The 17,123-nt window shown below is 48.8% G+C and overlaps 7 protein-coding genes across 7 annotated transcripts; 5 read left to right on the top strand and 2 right to left on the bottom strand.

The window, feature by feature from the left end:
• Positions 1-11: 11 nt before the first annotated feature.
• FTJAE_10276 (bacterial alpha-l-rhamnosidase domain protein) lies at positions 12-2,748 on the bottom strand (the record flags this gene model as incomplete). Its single annotated transcript, XM_037343102.1, has 2 exons — positions 12-917; positions 970-2,748. 2 exons carry the CDS (start codon positions 2,746-2,748, stop codon positions 12-14), a joined length of 2,685 nt encoding a protein of 894 aa, XP_037202734.1.
• An 897-nt stretch (positions 2,749-3,645) lies between these two features.
• On the top strand, positions 3,646-5,400 carry FTJAE_10277 (uncharacterized protein; the record flags this gene model as incomplete). Its single annotated transcript, XM_037343103.1, has 1 exon — positions 3,646-5,400. One exon carries the CDS (start codon positions 3,646-3,648, stop codon positions 5,398-5,400), a length of 1,755 nt encoding a protein of 584 aa, XP_037202735.1.
• Positions 5,401-5,608: 208 nt separating this feature from the next.
• FTJAE_10278 (uncharacterized protein) lies at positions 5,609-7,310 on the bottom strand (the record flags this gene model as incomplete). The annotated part of the gene is made up of 3 exons (XM_037343104.1): positions 5,609-6,564; positions 6,617-7,233; positions 7,279-7,310. The coding sequence occupies 3 exons, from the start codon at positions 7,308-7,310 to the stop codon at positions 5,609-5,611; spliced, it is 1,605 nt and encodes a 534-aa protein (XP_037202736.1).
• A 487-nt stretch (positions 7,311-7,797) lies between these two features.
• FTJAE_10279 (beta-glucosidase) lies at positions 7,798-9,362 on the top strand (the record flags this gene model as incomplete). Its single annotated transcript, XM_037343105.1, has 2 exons — positions 7,798-9,172; positions 9,226-9,362. 2 exons carry the CDS (start codon positions 7,798-7,800, stop codon positions 9,360-9,362), a joined length of 1,512 nt encoding a protein of 503 aa, XP_037202737.1.
• Positions 9,363-10,196: 834 nt separating this feature from the next.
• On the top strand, positions 10,197-12,003 carry FTJAE_10280 (general alpha-glucoside permease; the record flags this gene model as incomplete). Its single annotated transcript, XM_037343107.1, has 5 exons — positions 10,197-10,435; positions 10,486-10,841; positions 11,079-11,516; positions 11,667-11,826; positions 11,880-12,003. The coding sequence occupies 5 exons, from the start codon at positions 10,197-10,199 to the stop codon at positions 12,001-12,003; spliced, it is 1,317 nt and encodes a 438-aa protein (XP_037202738.1).
• A 299-nt stretch (positions 12,004-12,302) lies between these two features.
• On the top strand, positions 12,303-15,979 carry FTJAE_10281 (ankyrin repeat-containing protein; the record flags this gene model as incomplete). Its single annotated transcript, XM_037343108.1, has 2 exons — positions 12,303-13,557; positions 13,608-15,979. 2 exons carry the CDS (start codon positions 12,303-12,305, stop codon positions 15,977-15,979), a joined length of 3,627 nt encoding a protein of 1,208 aa, XP_037202739.1.
• Positions 15,980-16,048: 69 nt separating this feature from the next.
• Positions 16,049-16,726, top strand: FTJAE_10282 (HET and ankyrin domain protein; the record flags this gene model as incomplete). The annotated part of the gene is made up of 1 exon (XM_037343109.1): positions 16,049-16,726. One exon carries the CDS (start codon positions 16,049-16,051, stop codon positions 16,724-16,726), a length of 678 nt encoding a protein of 225 aa, XP_037202740.1.
• Between the last annotated feature and the right edge of the window lie 397 nt (positions 16,727-17,123).

The following is a 17,123-nucleotide window of genomic DNA, read 5'->3' on the forward strand; positions in this document are numbered from 1 at the left end:
TAGAACTTTTCTCATGACTTCGGTGGTAGTGGTAAGACAGGCCACTCGTAATCTCTTCTAAACGGCGAACGAAAGGTCCACTCACCACAACCAACCTCCTTCGCCTCTTCATTTGCCAAACCAGGAAGAATAATCTCAGCAACAGTGTTTGGCGGAACCTTAACCTTGATATGGAACTCCTCTTGTTTTCCGTCAATAACCCTCGTTTCCCAGTTAAAGGAAATCGTCCCTTGAGGAGAGACATGCGACGCGGCAGCTTGAGAAAAAGTAGCACCAATAGCAGGGGAGATACGAACTTTCCTCCATCCGGGCTCAAGTCTCTGCAGCCCGGCAACTCTCTCATACATGAACTTGGCTATAGCGCCAAACGCGTAATGGTTAAATGAGGTCATTTCTCCCGGGTTGATAGAACCATCAGACAACATACTGTCCCACCTCTCCCAAACTGTAGTTGCACCCATAATGACTGGGTATATCCAAGATGGACAGCCTTTCTCGAGCAGCATCGCGTATGCAACTTGGGCGAGGCCGGTAGATGCAAGGGCTTCACAAAGAAATGGCGTAGCGGCAAATCCGGTGCCGACCTTGAACTCGTTCTTTCGCACAAGTTCCACGAGACGGTCTCCTGCGCGTTGCCGTTGCGCTGGTTCAAGGAGGTCAAGACAAATAGCTAGTGCATATGCAGCTTGCGAATCCGAGGTCATGCGCCCTCGGGGTGTGACGTATTCTTGCTGGAACTCGATTCTTGTTGTCTGGTAGTCCTCCCTGAATCTCTGTTGTTCATCCTTTTGTCCCAGCACGCCACATATCTTGCTCATGAGATCTAGACTCTGGAGCAAGAACATGTTTGACACCATCTTGGCGTCTGTTGCCCCTTTCCACGGTTGATCTGGAGGCGCTGCTGGGTCAAGCCAGTCCTATTCCAACTATCAGCACTATGAAATTATGAAGTCAATATACAAAACTTACACCGAGCTGAAAAGGTTTAGGATCCCATAGTCCGGAAGTTTGTCGAGGGAGCACATTCATCCACTTCATCATACTATCATATTGCTGCGCTAGGATATTCTCATCTCCGCTCTCTTGATAAAGAATCCAGGGTGCTATTATCGTGACATCATGCCAGATGGCGCATGGCACTCTTCTACACCAGATGGGATCTGGCAGGGTAGCATTCGGACTGACCATTGGGGGAACACCACCAAGAACATCTTGATCATGAGCAAGATCGATCAGCCAATTTTTCAAGATCCCAAAGCAGTCATAAAGGAGACATGCTGTTGGGCCAAAGAGAGACAAATCTCCAGTCCAACCCAGTCGTTCATCTCTCTGAGGACAATCAGTCGGCACGGAAAGAAAGTTACCTCTCATGCCCCACACGATATTCCGATACAGTTGGTTCAGTAGCGGATCAGAGCATGAGAAGTGACCAGCGGGCTTCATGTCAGTGTGGCACACGACAGCTTCGACACAGGACTTGTGGAAAGAACCGGGCCAATTATCAATCTGAGCATACCGGAATCCATGAAAAGTGAATCTTGGTTCCCAACGTAAGTCGTCCGGTGAATCTTTGAGGGTAATCTCGTCCTTCGCTTGGCATATTCTCAAAGGTCGAATACAAAGCTCTTCGTTCTCCATGACTTCAGCATGCTGAAGGGTAATCTTGTGTCCATTGGACCCTTTGATGCCTGATAGACGAAGATATCCAACGAGATTCTGACCAAAGTCAAGCACTCTTTTCCCACTTGGTGTCGTGATCTCCTTGACAGGATATACGGTTTCGATCCGACGCACTGGCTCTGCGAAGCCTGCAACGAGTTGAGTAGATACCGGCGGGAATGCAAGTGTCTGCACATTTTTCCAACCTTTCAGCCTTTCTTGATCGACCACCAACGACCAATCTGGCACCTCCATTGTCAAGTCATATTTCTCCCCATCGTATATCTCAGCTAGTCGAGTTGGGCCTTGTATCACCTTCCACGAACCATCGCTCTCTATTCTGCAAGTCTGCCCATCAGCGTAAGTGACTTCCAACTGCAAAAGCAGAGCAGTATGGGGACCCCAAATGTTTCTATGCCCGCCCTCAAAACCAATACGGCCACTGAACCATCCCTCTGCAACTCTTACTCCAATGCAATTTGGACCGTTGACTAGGTGCGAAGTAACGTCATAAGTCTGGTACTGGAGTCGCCCATCATAAGAGGTCCACCCTGGAGCGAGGAAATAATCGCCGACGCGTTGCCCATTGAGCTCAGCTTCATAGACTCCTTGGGCTGTGATATAGAGTCGTGCTTTGACAGGCGTGTCGCGAAGAACAAATTGCCTACGGAACAAGTCTTCAGGGCCAGCGTCTGACATTTCTGAAGCCCACGGGGCGGCAATTCGTTCGCAGGCCCAATCTGACCTATGCAGTAGCCCTACTTCAAGATGAGCAGGCTCACTCCAGGGACTCTGTTCCTCCTGTTCATCCCAGACTCGAACACCAATTGATACATGATCACGAGACTGAAGAGGTTCTCTGAACGGCCATGGAATCAAGATATTTTCCTGGGACTGTTGGCTCGCAGTTGATATGTCGTGAACCTCTTGGCTGGGACTATACTTGGTCAACTCGATCTCGTGTCCATTTTGCTTGGCACCGGTGTTGTGCTGTGCAATCTTCCATGAGATTCGTGGCCTAGATTCTTGAACCCCAAGAGTATTTGGAGCGCGATAATGCTCGAAGTGAACATCAGTTACTGTCAACATGCTGGACAGCCTATGAAATTCTCTAAACAAATTGATGTTTTCCGCAGATGAAGCTTGCAAGTACAATCCGGCTCGCTATAGTTTATGCCGAAGAACAAATTCACGGATCAGAAGTAATACCTCGTTTTGGCCCCCCTTCGATATGCCGCCTTTCTTAATCTGCTCCCACTATCCAGCATCGTCGGGAAACCCATCGGAAAACCCCGCCTCCAATTGAAGTCACCGACCCTACCCAATGGCTGCCCACTGGTGCATGATCGGCTCAATCGGTACGCGGCTTCGCTTCTAAACGCGGACCTCCTCATTCCCTTCCGCACGCCATGTTAATTAACGTTAGTTCGCTGGTCTGTCTACCTTTTTAAATATTCCGACCTCATTTCCGACGTTGGATTTTTGTTTCACCGTTGCTTAGCTCCCTAGGGGGGAAAGGAATTGGGGACCTCGAACCAATTAATGACAAGATTTAGGCAGCTTAGTATAGATTTAGGATGAGTTTAGGGTGCCTTTTGTGGAATTTATTTTATTATCCTAAATTTAGGTTTTGTATTTTCTTGCTCCCTAAGGGTTCACGGCATGGTTCCGTCAACACCACAATGCCCTTACGTGTCCTATTCCCCATGGGGATGAGGAAAACCTGGGGAAGCATGCATCACCCTGCTAGGACATGGGATGCACTAGAGGTTCAGTTGAGGTGAACCTGCTCCCACACTAGCCCCCTCTATATCGAAGCCTCTCTAGATACACATGAAGAGTATTCGTACTAAGATTTTATCCGTGGAGAGAACCTTGACTGAGCCAGCGACTATAAAGTCACCGACTCAGAAGCATCTTTCTCGGCTGTTATAAGTTGATAGAACATCATCAGCTCACATCAGTCGCAATCAACACCATCAAGACATGACGATCTTCATAATCCCCCTTGTGGCATTGGGTGCTACTCTGTTGGCACCCATTGTTTCAGGACAATACTCTCCTCACTTTCCAGAACCCCCCAATCCAGAGCCCATTGAGGTTGTCGAGCTGCCCTTGCCTCCTGTCGTTTCAAGCAATGCTATAGGTGCTTGTACCGCCAAAATTAATCCCCGAGGCACTGGCTGCATCGGTGTAGATACCGGGGGAGAGCAGGACTTCCAGTCAGGAGATTTCACGCCCAATGGGAAGCACATCGTGGCCAATGTTGTTTTCATCGGCGCCCCAGCAGCTCCAGACCCAGCAAGTATTTATGATGGCGAGCAGTTGATCCTTATCACAACCGATGGCACCAACTTCTCCAACGGTGATTTATGGAAGTGTATCACTTGTGGTGTTCCGTCAAAGAATGCTCCCTGGCTTGATCCCCAGAGAGACTATCCTCACGTCTTTCGAAGCGGTGATAAGGCACTGTGGGGTCACAATATTGTCTCCTGTGGTGGAAAGCCGTTGGCTAGTGATGGCTGTACTCCGAACAACACTCACATCTATCCCATTCACTGGACAGTGACCGCTGATGGCACCGGAAAAGGTGGTTCTCCACGAGAGATGCGCCTTCATCCTGATGATGAGCACATGGGCTGGAGCTCCTTCACTAATACTGGAGGCCAGTATACGTACTTTGGCCGCCTGGAGTACAACGCCGACCCTAAAGTTGGAGAACCTCTTGTTCCTCGATATGATTTGGTTGATGTCAACATTCTGTTCGACAAAAATGGCAAACCTTCCATGTATGTCGAAGGCGAAAAGTTAATCATCAATCACGATGCTATCACGCCCGGTGAGCTGCGTGGTTTCAGTGGCTCGGGCGATGAGATACTCTACATCGGATCTCCCGTTGAAGCCAATAACATCGATGTAATGGCTGTCCATCTCACTACTGGAGCTATCCGACGCCTCACTAGTCATCCAGATTACACAGACCCAATCACCATGTCCCACGATAATCAATGGATTGTCGCTATGGACACTCGCGTTGTAGGTCGCCAGATGTTTATGTCTGGTATGAGATGGATCCCTCCCATCATCGACTACCTCGTTGTGGCCATCGCTTCGTCAACGCGCAATAACGGGCCACGGAGATTCTTCCAGCCGATCCTCATCAGTCATGATGGAGACAGCGGAAACTGTTTCGGTCAGCAGGTCAATGCGGACGGTGAGGGAAGTGATGGAAGTGCCAATGACCCAAACTGGAATGGCAGAGCTGATCCCGCCGTCTCTCCTGATAGCACCATGATTGCATATTGGCAAGCTCTTGTGGTTTCTCCCTCTTGCGGTGGTTCCAACCCTCTTCCATGTCCAGTTTCTACTGCCCAAGGAGGTCGCAATTACCGCGTCATGCTTGCTCGTCGTACCTCTCTGAAACCTTCAAAGCCAGCGCCGGTCTTTAAGGCACCCGATTTTATCCCTTGGGCGAAGCCTTTCCCCGCTGGCAGTACAACACCTAAGCAGTATGAGATCCCAGCCGGCAACTATACACTAGAGGGTCAACTGTCGGGCGTCGCCGAGGTTGCTTTCATCGAAGACCCCGACACTGGTGCCATTCAAACCATCTCGGCTTCTTATAGTAACTACTCAGATCATGAAGGCTACATCATCGACGGGTATGAGAAGGTCTCTAAATGGAAGTTGCTTCCCAACGTTTGGAAAGACAGAGTGGAGTGGTTCTCCAACATCACGTAAACTGGAGTAGTGGAAGGCACTAAGATCACAAGCAAAGACGGGTTTGAACTAGAGATTGATGTCTCAAATAACATCATGGAGACGAACGGAACCTTGACAACTGTCCTTGATGGAATCAAGTACGTGCAACCTGCTGCTGGAACCTAGGTCAAGTGGAGTTGTATCTTCAACCCAGATAATGAATAAGCCATAGTTTAAGTACGTAGGATTAAATATCCAAGAGATCCCTCAGTGGGTCAAAGTCATCCAGCGCCCGATGCCCATATGTCCAAATTGCATCCCTGTCTTTGATGTCCTGCGTGAAACCCAACAAGAATCGAAGCATCCAGGTATCTAAACGGAATGAGTCATCTTTGCTTCGAAGGCAGGCGTTGTGGAAATGCTGAAGCCGGTTGATCGACATATGGTTCATGGGCCAATAGTTATTCATTGACGAAATCATCTCAAAATTTCTTTCTAACCGTGTTTTAGCAGCGAGTATCTCGTCATTGTCGATCCCAAAGAGAAGTGTATGGATCTGAACCGTAGAGGCGAGGCAAAGAATATGCCCAGCAAGTGGATACAGAACGACAGTGTCTGACCGTTGCTTCGCTTCATAGATGAGGTCGCACAGGTTTGTTGCATGCTGTTTACATCGCTCCGCAAACCCTTGGGTACCATGATCCCATTGGTCCTGTTCTTGGGCAGATTGGAGGTGTTGGTAGAATAAGAGCTGACCGGCGTGGTTATAGTTGATATGCAGTGTTATGAAGATTGCACCAAAGCCCTCATCAGCCCAGTATATCACATTTTCCTGAGAAGAGCGAAGTCTCGGGGGTAGGTTACTTGCCCATTCATCAAGGCAGTGGCGAAGTGGATGATCGAATTCTCTGTCTACTGGTTGTTCGTCCTGCGTATCCACTACCTGACAGTTTAGAAAGACAATAATATCGTAAAATAAAAGATTCAGCCGGATCATCTGGGCGACCAAAGATTGAGGATCGAAGTTGCAAGTAGGTGACGCGTCAAGCGACTGGTCAGACGGTGTCACAGACGTCTCATGTGTCAACGAGGCAAATCGACGTTCATCCATGGGCAACGGGATGGCGTTTCGTGGTCTTATGTACCTGGGGAGAGACTGAGTTGCGCTTGACCATGTCTCGGTTGTAATGAGAGACCACCATACTATATAACAGAGTAAGTACCGCACTCTCGGTTCAGACTCAGATCAAGTTACCTCGTCTATTGACTTCCTGCTCCAGAAGTGACTCAGTTGACAGATTTGGAAGGTCTAGCAGCATGGCCATGCGAGAGGCTACTGCTTGATATACTGACTCAGTCCTAGAATCTCCCTCAACGGACGAATTTGCCGCAAGCAACATGCAAGCTTGGATACTGATTAACGAAGTATCCTCCAGGTCGAGCAACCTCTTGCATTCGTCCCGATACGGCCGTCCTCTATCCCATGGTGGAATAGACGCAAAAACGGGATGCGTCGAGTACCGCGCCGACAGGCCTGCAACACCAAAGAATAGAATCTTTGGGATTGAAGACTCCTTTACATGGGCTATGAATGTTGCGCGATGGAAGATGTTGTGAAACGTGATGTGCATGTACCGAAAATAGAGACTCGCCAGCTCCTCGGCCAGAACGGCGTCTGGTACAACCAGCGACGAGATACGACGAGGTCTGCTATAGTCTTTCTGATTTCCAAGTGGCTCGTAATGTGTTTCCAAATTATTGGGGACAGGGTCATCGGTGACTCCAACACAGTCAAGGCCCCTCTTGATACAGGAATTGCAACTGAGACCTGGTCGAGACCGATCGCACTTTTTCCGCCGATCACTAGAGGGGCTGATGTCAGATTAGATTCATAGGCAAACGGTGAGTAATACATACCGGCATGCTACACACGCTGATAATGGTCTCATTGAGATAACATCAATCAGTTATTTGCTGTGGTTTAAGAGACGAGGACTTGCCCCAGTGCACTTTCATCTCATCCTGGGTCTAGCCCCATAATATTATGCACGAGCCAAAGACTCGGTTTCCACTATAATCCGACGAGTTTTCCGACGGACACTTGGAGAAAATGATGCGCTAGCAGCTTGATGTGGGGTGCTACCCTTGCCATCTCAAAAATCCGCTTGGTTCTCCGACGGGGACTCTGCCTACCCTAAGGCGTGAACATTTGATCAAGACAGCACAATAGATGTACCCTAGCCAAAGGGGGGTATGCTCTAATGCGCTTGGTTAATAGAGGCCATTATTCTTCTACTGGACTCTCTGGCACATGGCTTATAAACGTACCTGACATGACAGACCAAGCCTTTTGGCTTACTCCTGCTGAAGAATACCCCCAGTCAACTTCCTTTTATTTCCCAGTCTGCTCACCTTCTTTCATATCACCCAATTGCCATGTCTAAAGAGGCTTCTATGTTCCAGGCTGGTGACTTGGTCAGTAGTTCTGGTACGACCGACGATTTGACCGTTCAAGAGCTCCCACTACCCAAAGACTTCCGCTGGGGTACAGCCACTGCAGCATACCAAGTCGAAGGTGGCGCAAACCAAGACGGCAAAGGCCAATCCATCTGGGACACGTACACACATCTCGAGTCCCCGCGAATAAACAACGGGGAAACCGGTGATATAGCATGCGATCACTACAATCGAGTCCCCGAGGACATTGAGCTTATGAAGTCGTGTGGCTTCGACGTTTATCGCTTCTCTCTATCTTGGACACGAATCATTCCACTTGGAGGCCGAGACGATCCTATCAATGAGAAGGGCATAGCTTTCTACAGCGATCTCATCGACCAGCTGTTGGCCAACGGTATCGAGCCTGTAGTGACGCTGTATGATTGGGATGCTCCGCAGACTCTCTACGATCGTTACAGGGCTTTCCTCAATACCGAGGAGTTCACTGCCGACTTTTCCAACTATGCACGATTATGCTTTGGTCGCTTCGGTGATCGTGTTAAGAAATGGATCACATTCAATGAGCCATACATCATCTCCATCTTTGGTCATGTCAACGGAACACTTGCGCCAGGCCATCGTGCAGAAGACGGTTTCGATACAAAGCACGAACCATGGCGCGTCGGCCATACGCTGATTGTTTCGCATGCTGTTGCAGTTCAGCTCTATGTGAAGACGTTCCAGCCTTTGCAAAAGGGTGAGATCTCCATCGTGCTGAACAGCCATTTCTACGAGCCATACTCCGACTCGGAAGCCGATGTTGATGCTGCGCAACGAAGACTTGAGTTCTACGTTGGGTGGTTTGGCGATCCCATCTTCCTCGGAGAAGATTACCCCGTTTCCATGCGAAAGTATCTGGGCGACAGGCTTCCCCATTTCAGCACTAAAGAGCGTAAACTTCTTTGCGAGACAGCTGCTCTCAATACATTCTACGGCATGAACCACTACTCAACTAAGTTCGCCCGTGCTCCCCCTGATCCTCCCACCGAAGACGACTGGACAGGCAATATCGAGGAGGGAGCCGTCAACAGCGCAGGCCACGAAATAGGTCCAGTCTCACAGTTTCAGTGGCTCCGTGTCGCACCAAATGGCTTCCGTAAGCTATTGAACTGGGTTTGGGAGCGATATCATCTACCTATCATCGTCACAGAGAACGGATGTCCATGTCCTGGAGAGCAAGATCTGAAGGTTGCAATTGACGACAAGTTTCGCGAGAGATACTTCGGTCTATATCTCGATGCCATATCGCGAGCTATATACGACGACAGTGTTCCCGTTAAGGGCTACTACGTGTGGACGCTCATGGATAACTTTGGTAAGCATCTACCTTTTAAGCTACTTGTACAATACACTCACATGCCTTCTTAGAATGGTCGGCTGGATATCAGCCAAAGTTCGGTATTGTTCATGTTGACTTCGAAAACGGCTTGACGCGCACCCCAAAGAACTCGGCAAGGTACCTACGTGAGACTTTCCAGAGAAGGAGACAGGGCTATAAGAATTGAGATCGATGTATTTGCATATAGACTCCTTTGCAGTGAAATAGAGTAGAAGTATAAAGGCTATTACCCTGTCCGAGACCTAGCAACATGACCCAACTTGTGGGTGACATATCAGTGAATTGTATTAAGGCATATGCTGCATCGTGAATGCCAGACAGATACCGAGGTGTTTACTAACTGCCACCACAATTGCGGCTGAAGCCAAACGTGATGCCGCAACATTCGATGATCCACACCCTCGGGTTCGGGGCAGCATGTTGACGATTCGAGACCTCATGCCTTGCCGGATCAACCATTCTTGGAGTTCCAAGTGACATACTCGTCGCTGTATTCTACCCCGAGGCCCATGAGGAAAACCTGTCGGAATTCAATTCAGTCTAGACTTTTCATCGAGAGATGATAAGTTGGATCGCGTGATGTCCTGATTTAGCCTCTATTCCCGGGCCATCGACGCAATTCTAAAATACCTAGCCAATCGCTTGATGCAGAAGAGTCGAAATGGGAACACCATGGATTTAAACAAGACGTCGGAAAACTCGCCAGGCATGCATCTGATGGAAACTGTCCAATCAGAACCCCGGACTATGTACCCCAGGCCACCAGACTGCGGGGTATGACTGCGCTAAGCATTGGGTACGCGGTTTCTCGCTTGTTAGTCGCGTTGACCCCATGGGGGAGCGAGGATCCAATCTCGGGGTACGTATTGTAGGTGCGTAGCAATGGATTCCTATATGAGATGGTGATTGCCTCGAGTACGGCGATCAAATCCATTCCGGATCAAAACAATTGTCTGTTTCCTCTTATCTCTTTGGTCTACGGCAGTGATCCGACACCATCATGGCTCTTCCCAGCGACTCTAAAACGCCTATTGACAATCCTACCCGGGTTGATTCTCACGACCATGCCGAAACTGCACTCAAACACGACGATATTGCCGCTGAGGCTGTTGCACAGGGCCAGGCACTCTCAGGCTACGAGCATTTGACATTCTGGGAGACTGTCCGAACCTTCAAGATGGCCTCACTCGTCTGTCTGCTCGCGGCCTTCAGTGCTGGAGCTGATGGCTACCAAATTGCGTAAGTAGTAAACCTGCCCGCTTCTCTGTCACTGCCTAACGTGGACTTAGTATGCAAGCGAGCATTATTGCAAACAAGGGCTTTGTCCAACAGTTCGTCACGGCAGTCAACGAAGAGGGCGAGAAGTTCCTCGCCTCCAATATCATCGCTACTTGGAGTGCTGGCCAAAACGTAGGCCAGGTCCTCGGTCAGATCGGTATCTCCTTTGTAGTCGCACGGTTCGGTCGCAAGATTTCCATGTATACTCTCTGGACTATCCTCATGAGCAGTGTCTTGGCTGAGTCACTTGCCCGCACCTGGCCAGTCTGGTTTGGTGCCAAGATGCTTGCTGGTACTGGTGTAGGATGCCTCCAGGCTACCCTGCTAGGTTACATTACAGAAGTCAGCCCAACTAGAGTCCGTGGCGGTATGTTAATGCTTTACAGCTTCTGGTGGACTCTGGGTTCATTCTGTACTCATGTGGCCCTCCAGAGGCTAAACAAGACAGATCCCTTCAACTGGCAAACACCGGTGTATACTCAGTGGGGACACATCGGAGTCATGGCAATCATCTACGTCTTGCTCCCTGAATCTCCTTCCTGGTGTGTTACTGTCGGACAGGAAGAGAGGGCCAAGAAAAGCATCAGATTCATCTAACGAGGAGTTGAGAACTTTGATGTCGATCGTCACTACGAACTTCTCGCCTTGAACGTCGAACATGAAAGGGCTTTAGCGGCCGAGCAACGAAACGAAAACTGGCTGGCAAACTTCAAGGGTACTGACGGCCGCCGTACCATTACTGCCATGTGGACAATTGTTGCGCAGCAGTTCTTGGGTCTTGCCCTCTTTGGCAGCTTCGGTACATACTTCTTCCAACAGGCTGGCCTCGCCGACCCCTTCCAGATCAAGGCCATAACTACGTCTCTACAAATAATCGTCGTTATCTTGGCTGTTTTCGGTGTCGATAAATTTGGTCGTCGTCGTATGGCCTGCTGCGCTACTTCCTTGATGTGGATTTCTTGTTTGATCGTTGGTATTATCGGAGTTGCTCCCCAAAGTGGTGCAAGCACCTATGTGTTTGTGTTGTTTGCGTGCTTCTGGAGTGAGTTATTGATACTATGTAGCCATCAATCATATCGAGCTAACTTGTGCTTTTCTAGATATCGGAATCTCGGCCAACGGAGCTGCCGGCTGGGGCTATATCGGCGAAATATCCTCGCAGCGACTGCGGCCATATACTCCGGCTTCGCAGCCTCTGCCAACTCTGTCACTGGTCTTATAATGTCAGTTCTAACACCGTACATGGTCAATGCCAATAAGTGGGATTGGAAGCTCAAAACTGGCTTCTTCTATGCTGGCGTTGGTCTCCCTTGGGTCATCGGCACGTGGCTGTTGGTTCCCGAGACTGCTCGGTAAGTCACGTTCAAATACCTTAAAGCTAGGCCCAAAACTAATTTCTTTCTAGACGATCACCTGCGGAGCTTGACGAACTGTTTGAGCGTAAGATCAAGGCTTGGAGATTCCATACGACTGAGACTGCTACACAGCGACTGATGCAGAGTGAGAAAGCGGAAGCTGCAGAGAAATGATAGGCATTGGCGACAGACTTTCTGCCGGCAGTGCATTCCCACCGTAACTGGTAGACAGTTATAGACATCCAGATCCGTTTCTGCTTCTATTCAAGTCATAGTAAAGTTGATAGTAGGGCAAAGGACTTGGGTAAACTTCGGTAACAGGGCCGTGCTTATGGGCTGTAGCATGACGATAAGTCAACCAATAACAGAAGGCTATCGTGCATAAGTTGTCAGATTATTGATAAAACCCCTCACCCTGTTTCTTAAAATAATTTCCAAAGTGTCTTGTTTATCTCCTCCCTTAGCGCTCAACCATGCGAACCACCAGAGCCTCATCAACAGAGAAAGTCAAAAGGTGGTTCCGAAAACGCTCACGGTCTGGGAACTCCAGTTCAGTAGACAGCAAAGGCCTTTCGGGCACAGGTAGCTCTCTTGAGGCTCCAGGGTCCGAGGATACTAGCTCTTTAGCTGACACGGATTCTTTTGTTTCCGATGGGTCGTACGCTAACACGGCGCCTACCATCAGTCCCAACAGAGCAACTGACTCGGCTGAAACCATAGTCAGTGAGGCGATACATGATGACTCAACTGGTTTAAAAGAAACTAGCTTGGCCAAGAACGAAGTGAATCCATGGAAACAGGCTGCGGATTATCTTAACGATGATGATCGAGAGATCCTTGAACGAATCAATGCACATGATGACAGCGACACAACATTTGCAGATCTGCGAGACTCCATTACCAAGAAGCAGAAGATATCACAGGAGAAATCATGGAAGGTCACATTCGGTGGCCGTAGGATCGTACTCCGAGATGTCCTAGCCAAGATGGTGACTTGGTTGGATTCGTTCAAAGCGATCGGAGATTTAGTCTCGCAAGCCGATCCGGTGCATGCTGGTTTACCATGGTTAGCGATCAAGATCGTACTCTCTGTTCTGACGACAGACCAGGAACAGATGGGACTGATCGTCATTGGCATGGAGCAGGTGGTATGTCTCATCGCAAGATGCAGAATCTACCATCAACTCTACTTAGAGGATGTGGTACAAACGTCGAAAGTGCAGCATCAGGCCATCAGTCGTCTATCTAATGCCATGGCTCGACTTTATGCAAAGATGACTTCCTTTCTCGCATATTACATTCGATTATTGGATCTCAACGGTGCTACAAGAACATTAAAAGCCTTTTGTCAACCAGGTGAGGTATCCGAGAAACTCAAGGAGATTGGAGCCTTGGAGACCCGAGTCACGACTGAAGCCAACATCTGCCAGGGCGCTATTGGTATTTCAGCCTTCCAAAAGATCGATGAAAACTCAAAGGTTGCCAGACAGCAACTTAGAGAAATGGCTACAAGTTTTGATGGGGAAATGATGCGGCTCTGGAAGCATCTGAATGAAGATGAACGATGCAAGATTATCCAATGGGTCTCGGATATTCCTTACGAGAGCGACCATTACATCGCCAGCAAGGGGAGGGTGGATGGCACCGGAGAATGGCTCCTCTCTCACGAGGTTTACGCAACATGGCGACAGTCTGATACATCTACTCTACTGTGGCTCAATGGGATTCGTAAGTTGGCCATAATAATAACTTGTTAACTGAGTCCTAACATTTGCAAGCGGGGGCCGGGAAGACGAAGCTATCATCCCGGGTTATCGATGATCTTTTGACGACATTGCCGACCGAGACTGAGAAGAATACAGGTTTTGCATATTTCTATTGTGATCGCAACCGGGCTGACCATAACGAGCCCGTTGCTATCATGCGAAGCATTGTGCGGCAATTATGTGCTCCTCGAGGCGATCATAGTATCGAATCGTGCATCGAGGAACAGTACCTCAAGAGGAAGGTAAAGGGCTTTTCTAGCGACAGGCTTGTTGCGGAAGAATGCAAAAAATTGCTTCTCCAACTTGCTGCTGGATATAGCAGTATTTACATCGTGGTAGATGGCCTGGACGAATGCGACCGGGGTACAAGACATATCCTCATGGACCTCCTCGATGAAATGATGGCCAAGTTCGAACAGTCCATTAAAATCTATATCGCGAGTCGTACGGATCAGGACTTGAGAAAACGCTACCACAAGGGAACCCATCTCGAGGTAACTGCCAACGATAACCAAGCGGATATCGAGAAGTTCGTTTTGAACAAGATGGACCAGAGTGAGTTCTGTCGCAACAGATTATCTCAAAAGCTTCGAAACAAGATCCTGCGCACGTTCCAAGATAAGAGCCAAGGCATGTTTCAGTGGGCAACACTTCACATCGGAGAGTTGCTGCAACTAGAGAGAAACGCCGATATAGCGGAGTATCTTGATGGCTTACCAAGAGGTCTCGAGGCTGCGTACGATAAGATTTATGCTCAGATTGTAAATCAGATCGGCAGTAAAAGAAATGTTGCCTTTGCAGCTTTCCAGATTGTCATGGTATCATGCAGACCCCTGCATCCCCTCGAGCTTGCTATCGCCGTTGCTCAACATCCCTCCCAGAGGTTTATCCTGGATCGAGACGTTGATGTTGGGTATGTGCTCGATGTCTGCCAGAATCTACTGGTCGTTACAGATGGATCTCAGGAAAGAGCTGTTCCTGTAGACCCAGTAACATGGCCTGAACTCGATGGATATCTCGCCAAAGAGGTTAAAGCTATTCGTCCATCTGTCTCAACAGGGACATGGGAAAATGACTTTGGCCTTACGAGAGATTCAATCTGTAGATTTGCACATCTTTCAGTTCAAGAATATCTGGAAACAAAGCACTGGAGCTCCATCGAGGCTCATAGCTTTATGGCTGGAATCTGTCTTAGAACACTGCTTTGTCTCACCTTACCGGACGAGATTGAAGAGGAACAGGAAGACATTCATGAAAGAGATGATGAGGAAAGTTGGAATGACCTTGTCATTCTTCACGTGTCGCAGTTCGAGGAGAGGAAGGTTGTCGAGATAATACCTCCTGAAGAGGAGGACCACCAAACAATGCTAGATACGTCCCTATCAACGACAGCCGACACCGAAGTCATTGAGGAGGTTTCTGCAAATGAAATGAAGGCCACAGGACCCCGATTCGAGCCTCCGCCTTTCAAGTGCTACCTGGACTGGACAGAACCGCACAGCCATGACGATAATCAATCGTGCTATTCCCAGACATTTGAGCCATTCTTAGAGAGCTATGAAGGATCACCACTAGAGACGTGGGCCCTATACTGTGCAGCTTCCATTTCACAACATCTGGCTATTGTTAGTGGCCATTCCCGACAAGCTTTCACTTGCACTATCAAGTCCTTGGTGGAAAAGTTTCTTGGTACACCTTCTAACTCAGCCTCATCATATAGAGCATGGGCTCGTCTCGCTCAAAATTCATTGTCCCAGGGCAAATACAGCAGCAATGATCGCATAAGGGCTACGTATAATCTGTCAAATTACGACAACCCAAAAGCAGTTATTCGACCACACACTAAGCCAGCATTTGGCTGTGCTATACTTGGCCTTGATGAAGTACTAGATAGTTGGCTTAGTGATGGGCAGCTGGACCCCAACGAATGCAATGTTCAGGGCGATAGTTTGCTTCACCTCGCAGCTCTGTTTGGCCATACAGACACTTGCAGAATCCTCCTTAAACACGGGGCTGATCCAAATCTGCCCACACTATCGATTCTTACACCTCTTGGCCTAGCGATAGGTCACGAAGAGGTTGACTTAGTACGTCTCTTGGCGGAAAATGGGGCGGATCTTAATGCCACTATTACACCCGTGGGTAAACGGCCACAAGATTGGAGAGGCTCGAGAGCTCCGCCCTTTTACGTCCCAATTCTCGAGACAGTCATGACTGGCAAAGCAGATATAGTCAAAGCCATAGTCGATGCCGCCAAGTCGACATCTTATACCGGCCAGCCTCTCCACCTCGATGGGGCCCTCAAAGAAGCAGCAAGAGAATGCAGAGCGGATCTGGCGGCCCTTCTGCTCTCGTACGGCAACAATCAGGACTGGGACCGCTAGGTCATGATTCATAACGCGCTCGAGCTTGTGCCGGAAACCGAGCCTGGAATAGAGGTCATGAAGTTCCTCATGGGACGTATGAAAGGTCGAGCTCATGAATCTTTGCTTCATTCAGCTGTCACGGGCGGCAATTGGGCTTTTGCCGAGGCACTAATCTCCATGGGAGTAGATGTTAATACTCCAAGAGAAGGTCTATATCGAGAGACACCCCTCCATTCTGTCTTCCGGGAATGGTGCGGCGACGAATTGGTAAAGGCCAAGAGGCTTATTGGATGGGGAGCTGACGTTAATGCCCGAGATGTTCGCGGAAACACACCACTTGCGCTAGCCATGATGACGCGAATCTTTGGCTCCGCGATAAGTGATGGTGATGAAAGCGGAAGCCAAAACGAAGGCGAGAATGACAATGCAACTACGGAGAAGCCCGATACAGATAAGTCACGCCTGGAGGCTATTGAGTATTTGCTACAGCACGGTGCTCATACCAATATGAAGAACAGAGATGGGATGACCTTGCTTGGTATTGCGTGCGTTCATGCAATGGTCACGCCTGAGGTCTTTGAGATGCTCCTCCAGCACAGCGCAGATGTTAACGCGATACAAGGCAACAGTCGAGTCAAGATGAGTCCCCTGGACATTCTCCACTTGCATGACACACCGGGATCCACGGAGGAAAAGTCTGATAATGGAGGGTTGGCAAGGGTTAGAGGAATGGGATATAGAAAAGCGTACTTCTTGGGCACGTGATAATGGGATTGGAGCATTTGCTGTTCCAGCTGTCAATTTCTCTTTTTCGGGACGTCAGTAGAGGCTACAAAGTAGAGATTCTATGTAACTAAGGCTGGTAAGTACAGTTTGAGGGAGATTAAGACCACGGAAGCATTGGAGAAATAGTAGGTCTTAGGACAAATAAAACAAGAATTACAGAGACCACGACTGGAAAAGGTAGACAAGGTCAATGTTTAGGAATTAGCCAACGCGACTTTAACCTTTGAGTTCACTCTCGCAGCAATGAAGATGTCTAGCAAATCGATCGGCTATACGGCTCAACAAATGCACTCAATGGCTGATTCTTGGAGTAGATAACCCCGCATAGTGCGCATGATGGTGCCAGTTCAAGATAAGCACTTTACCAATTGGAGGA

Source organism: Fusarium tjaetaba (assembly GCF_013396195.1).
Source record: "Fusarium tjaetaba strain NRRL 66243 chromosome Unknown NRRL66243_c0000238, whole genome shotgun sequence".
NCBI classification, from domain to species: domain Eukaryota; kingdom Fungi; phylum Ascomycota; class Sordariomycetes; order Hypocreales; family Nectriaceae; genus Fusarium; species Fusarium tjaetaba.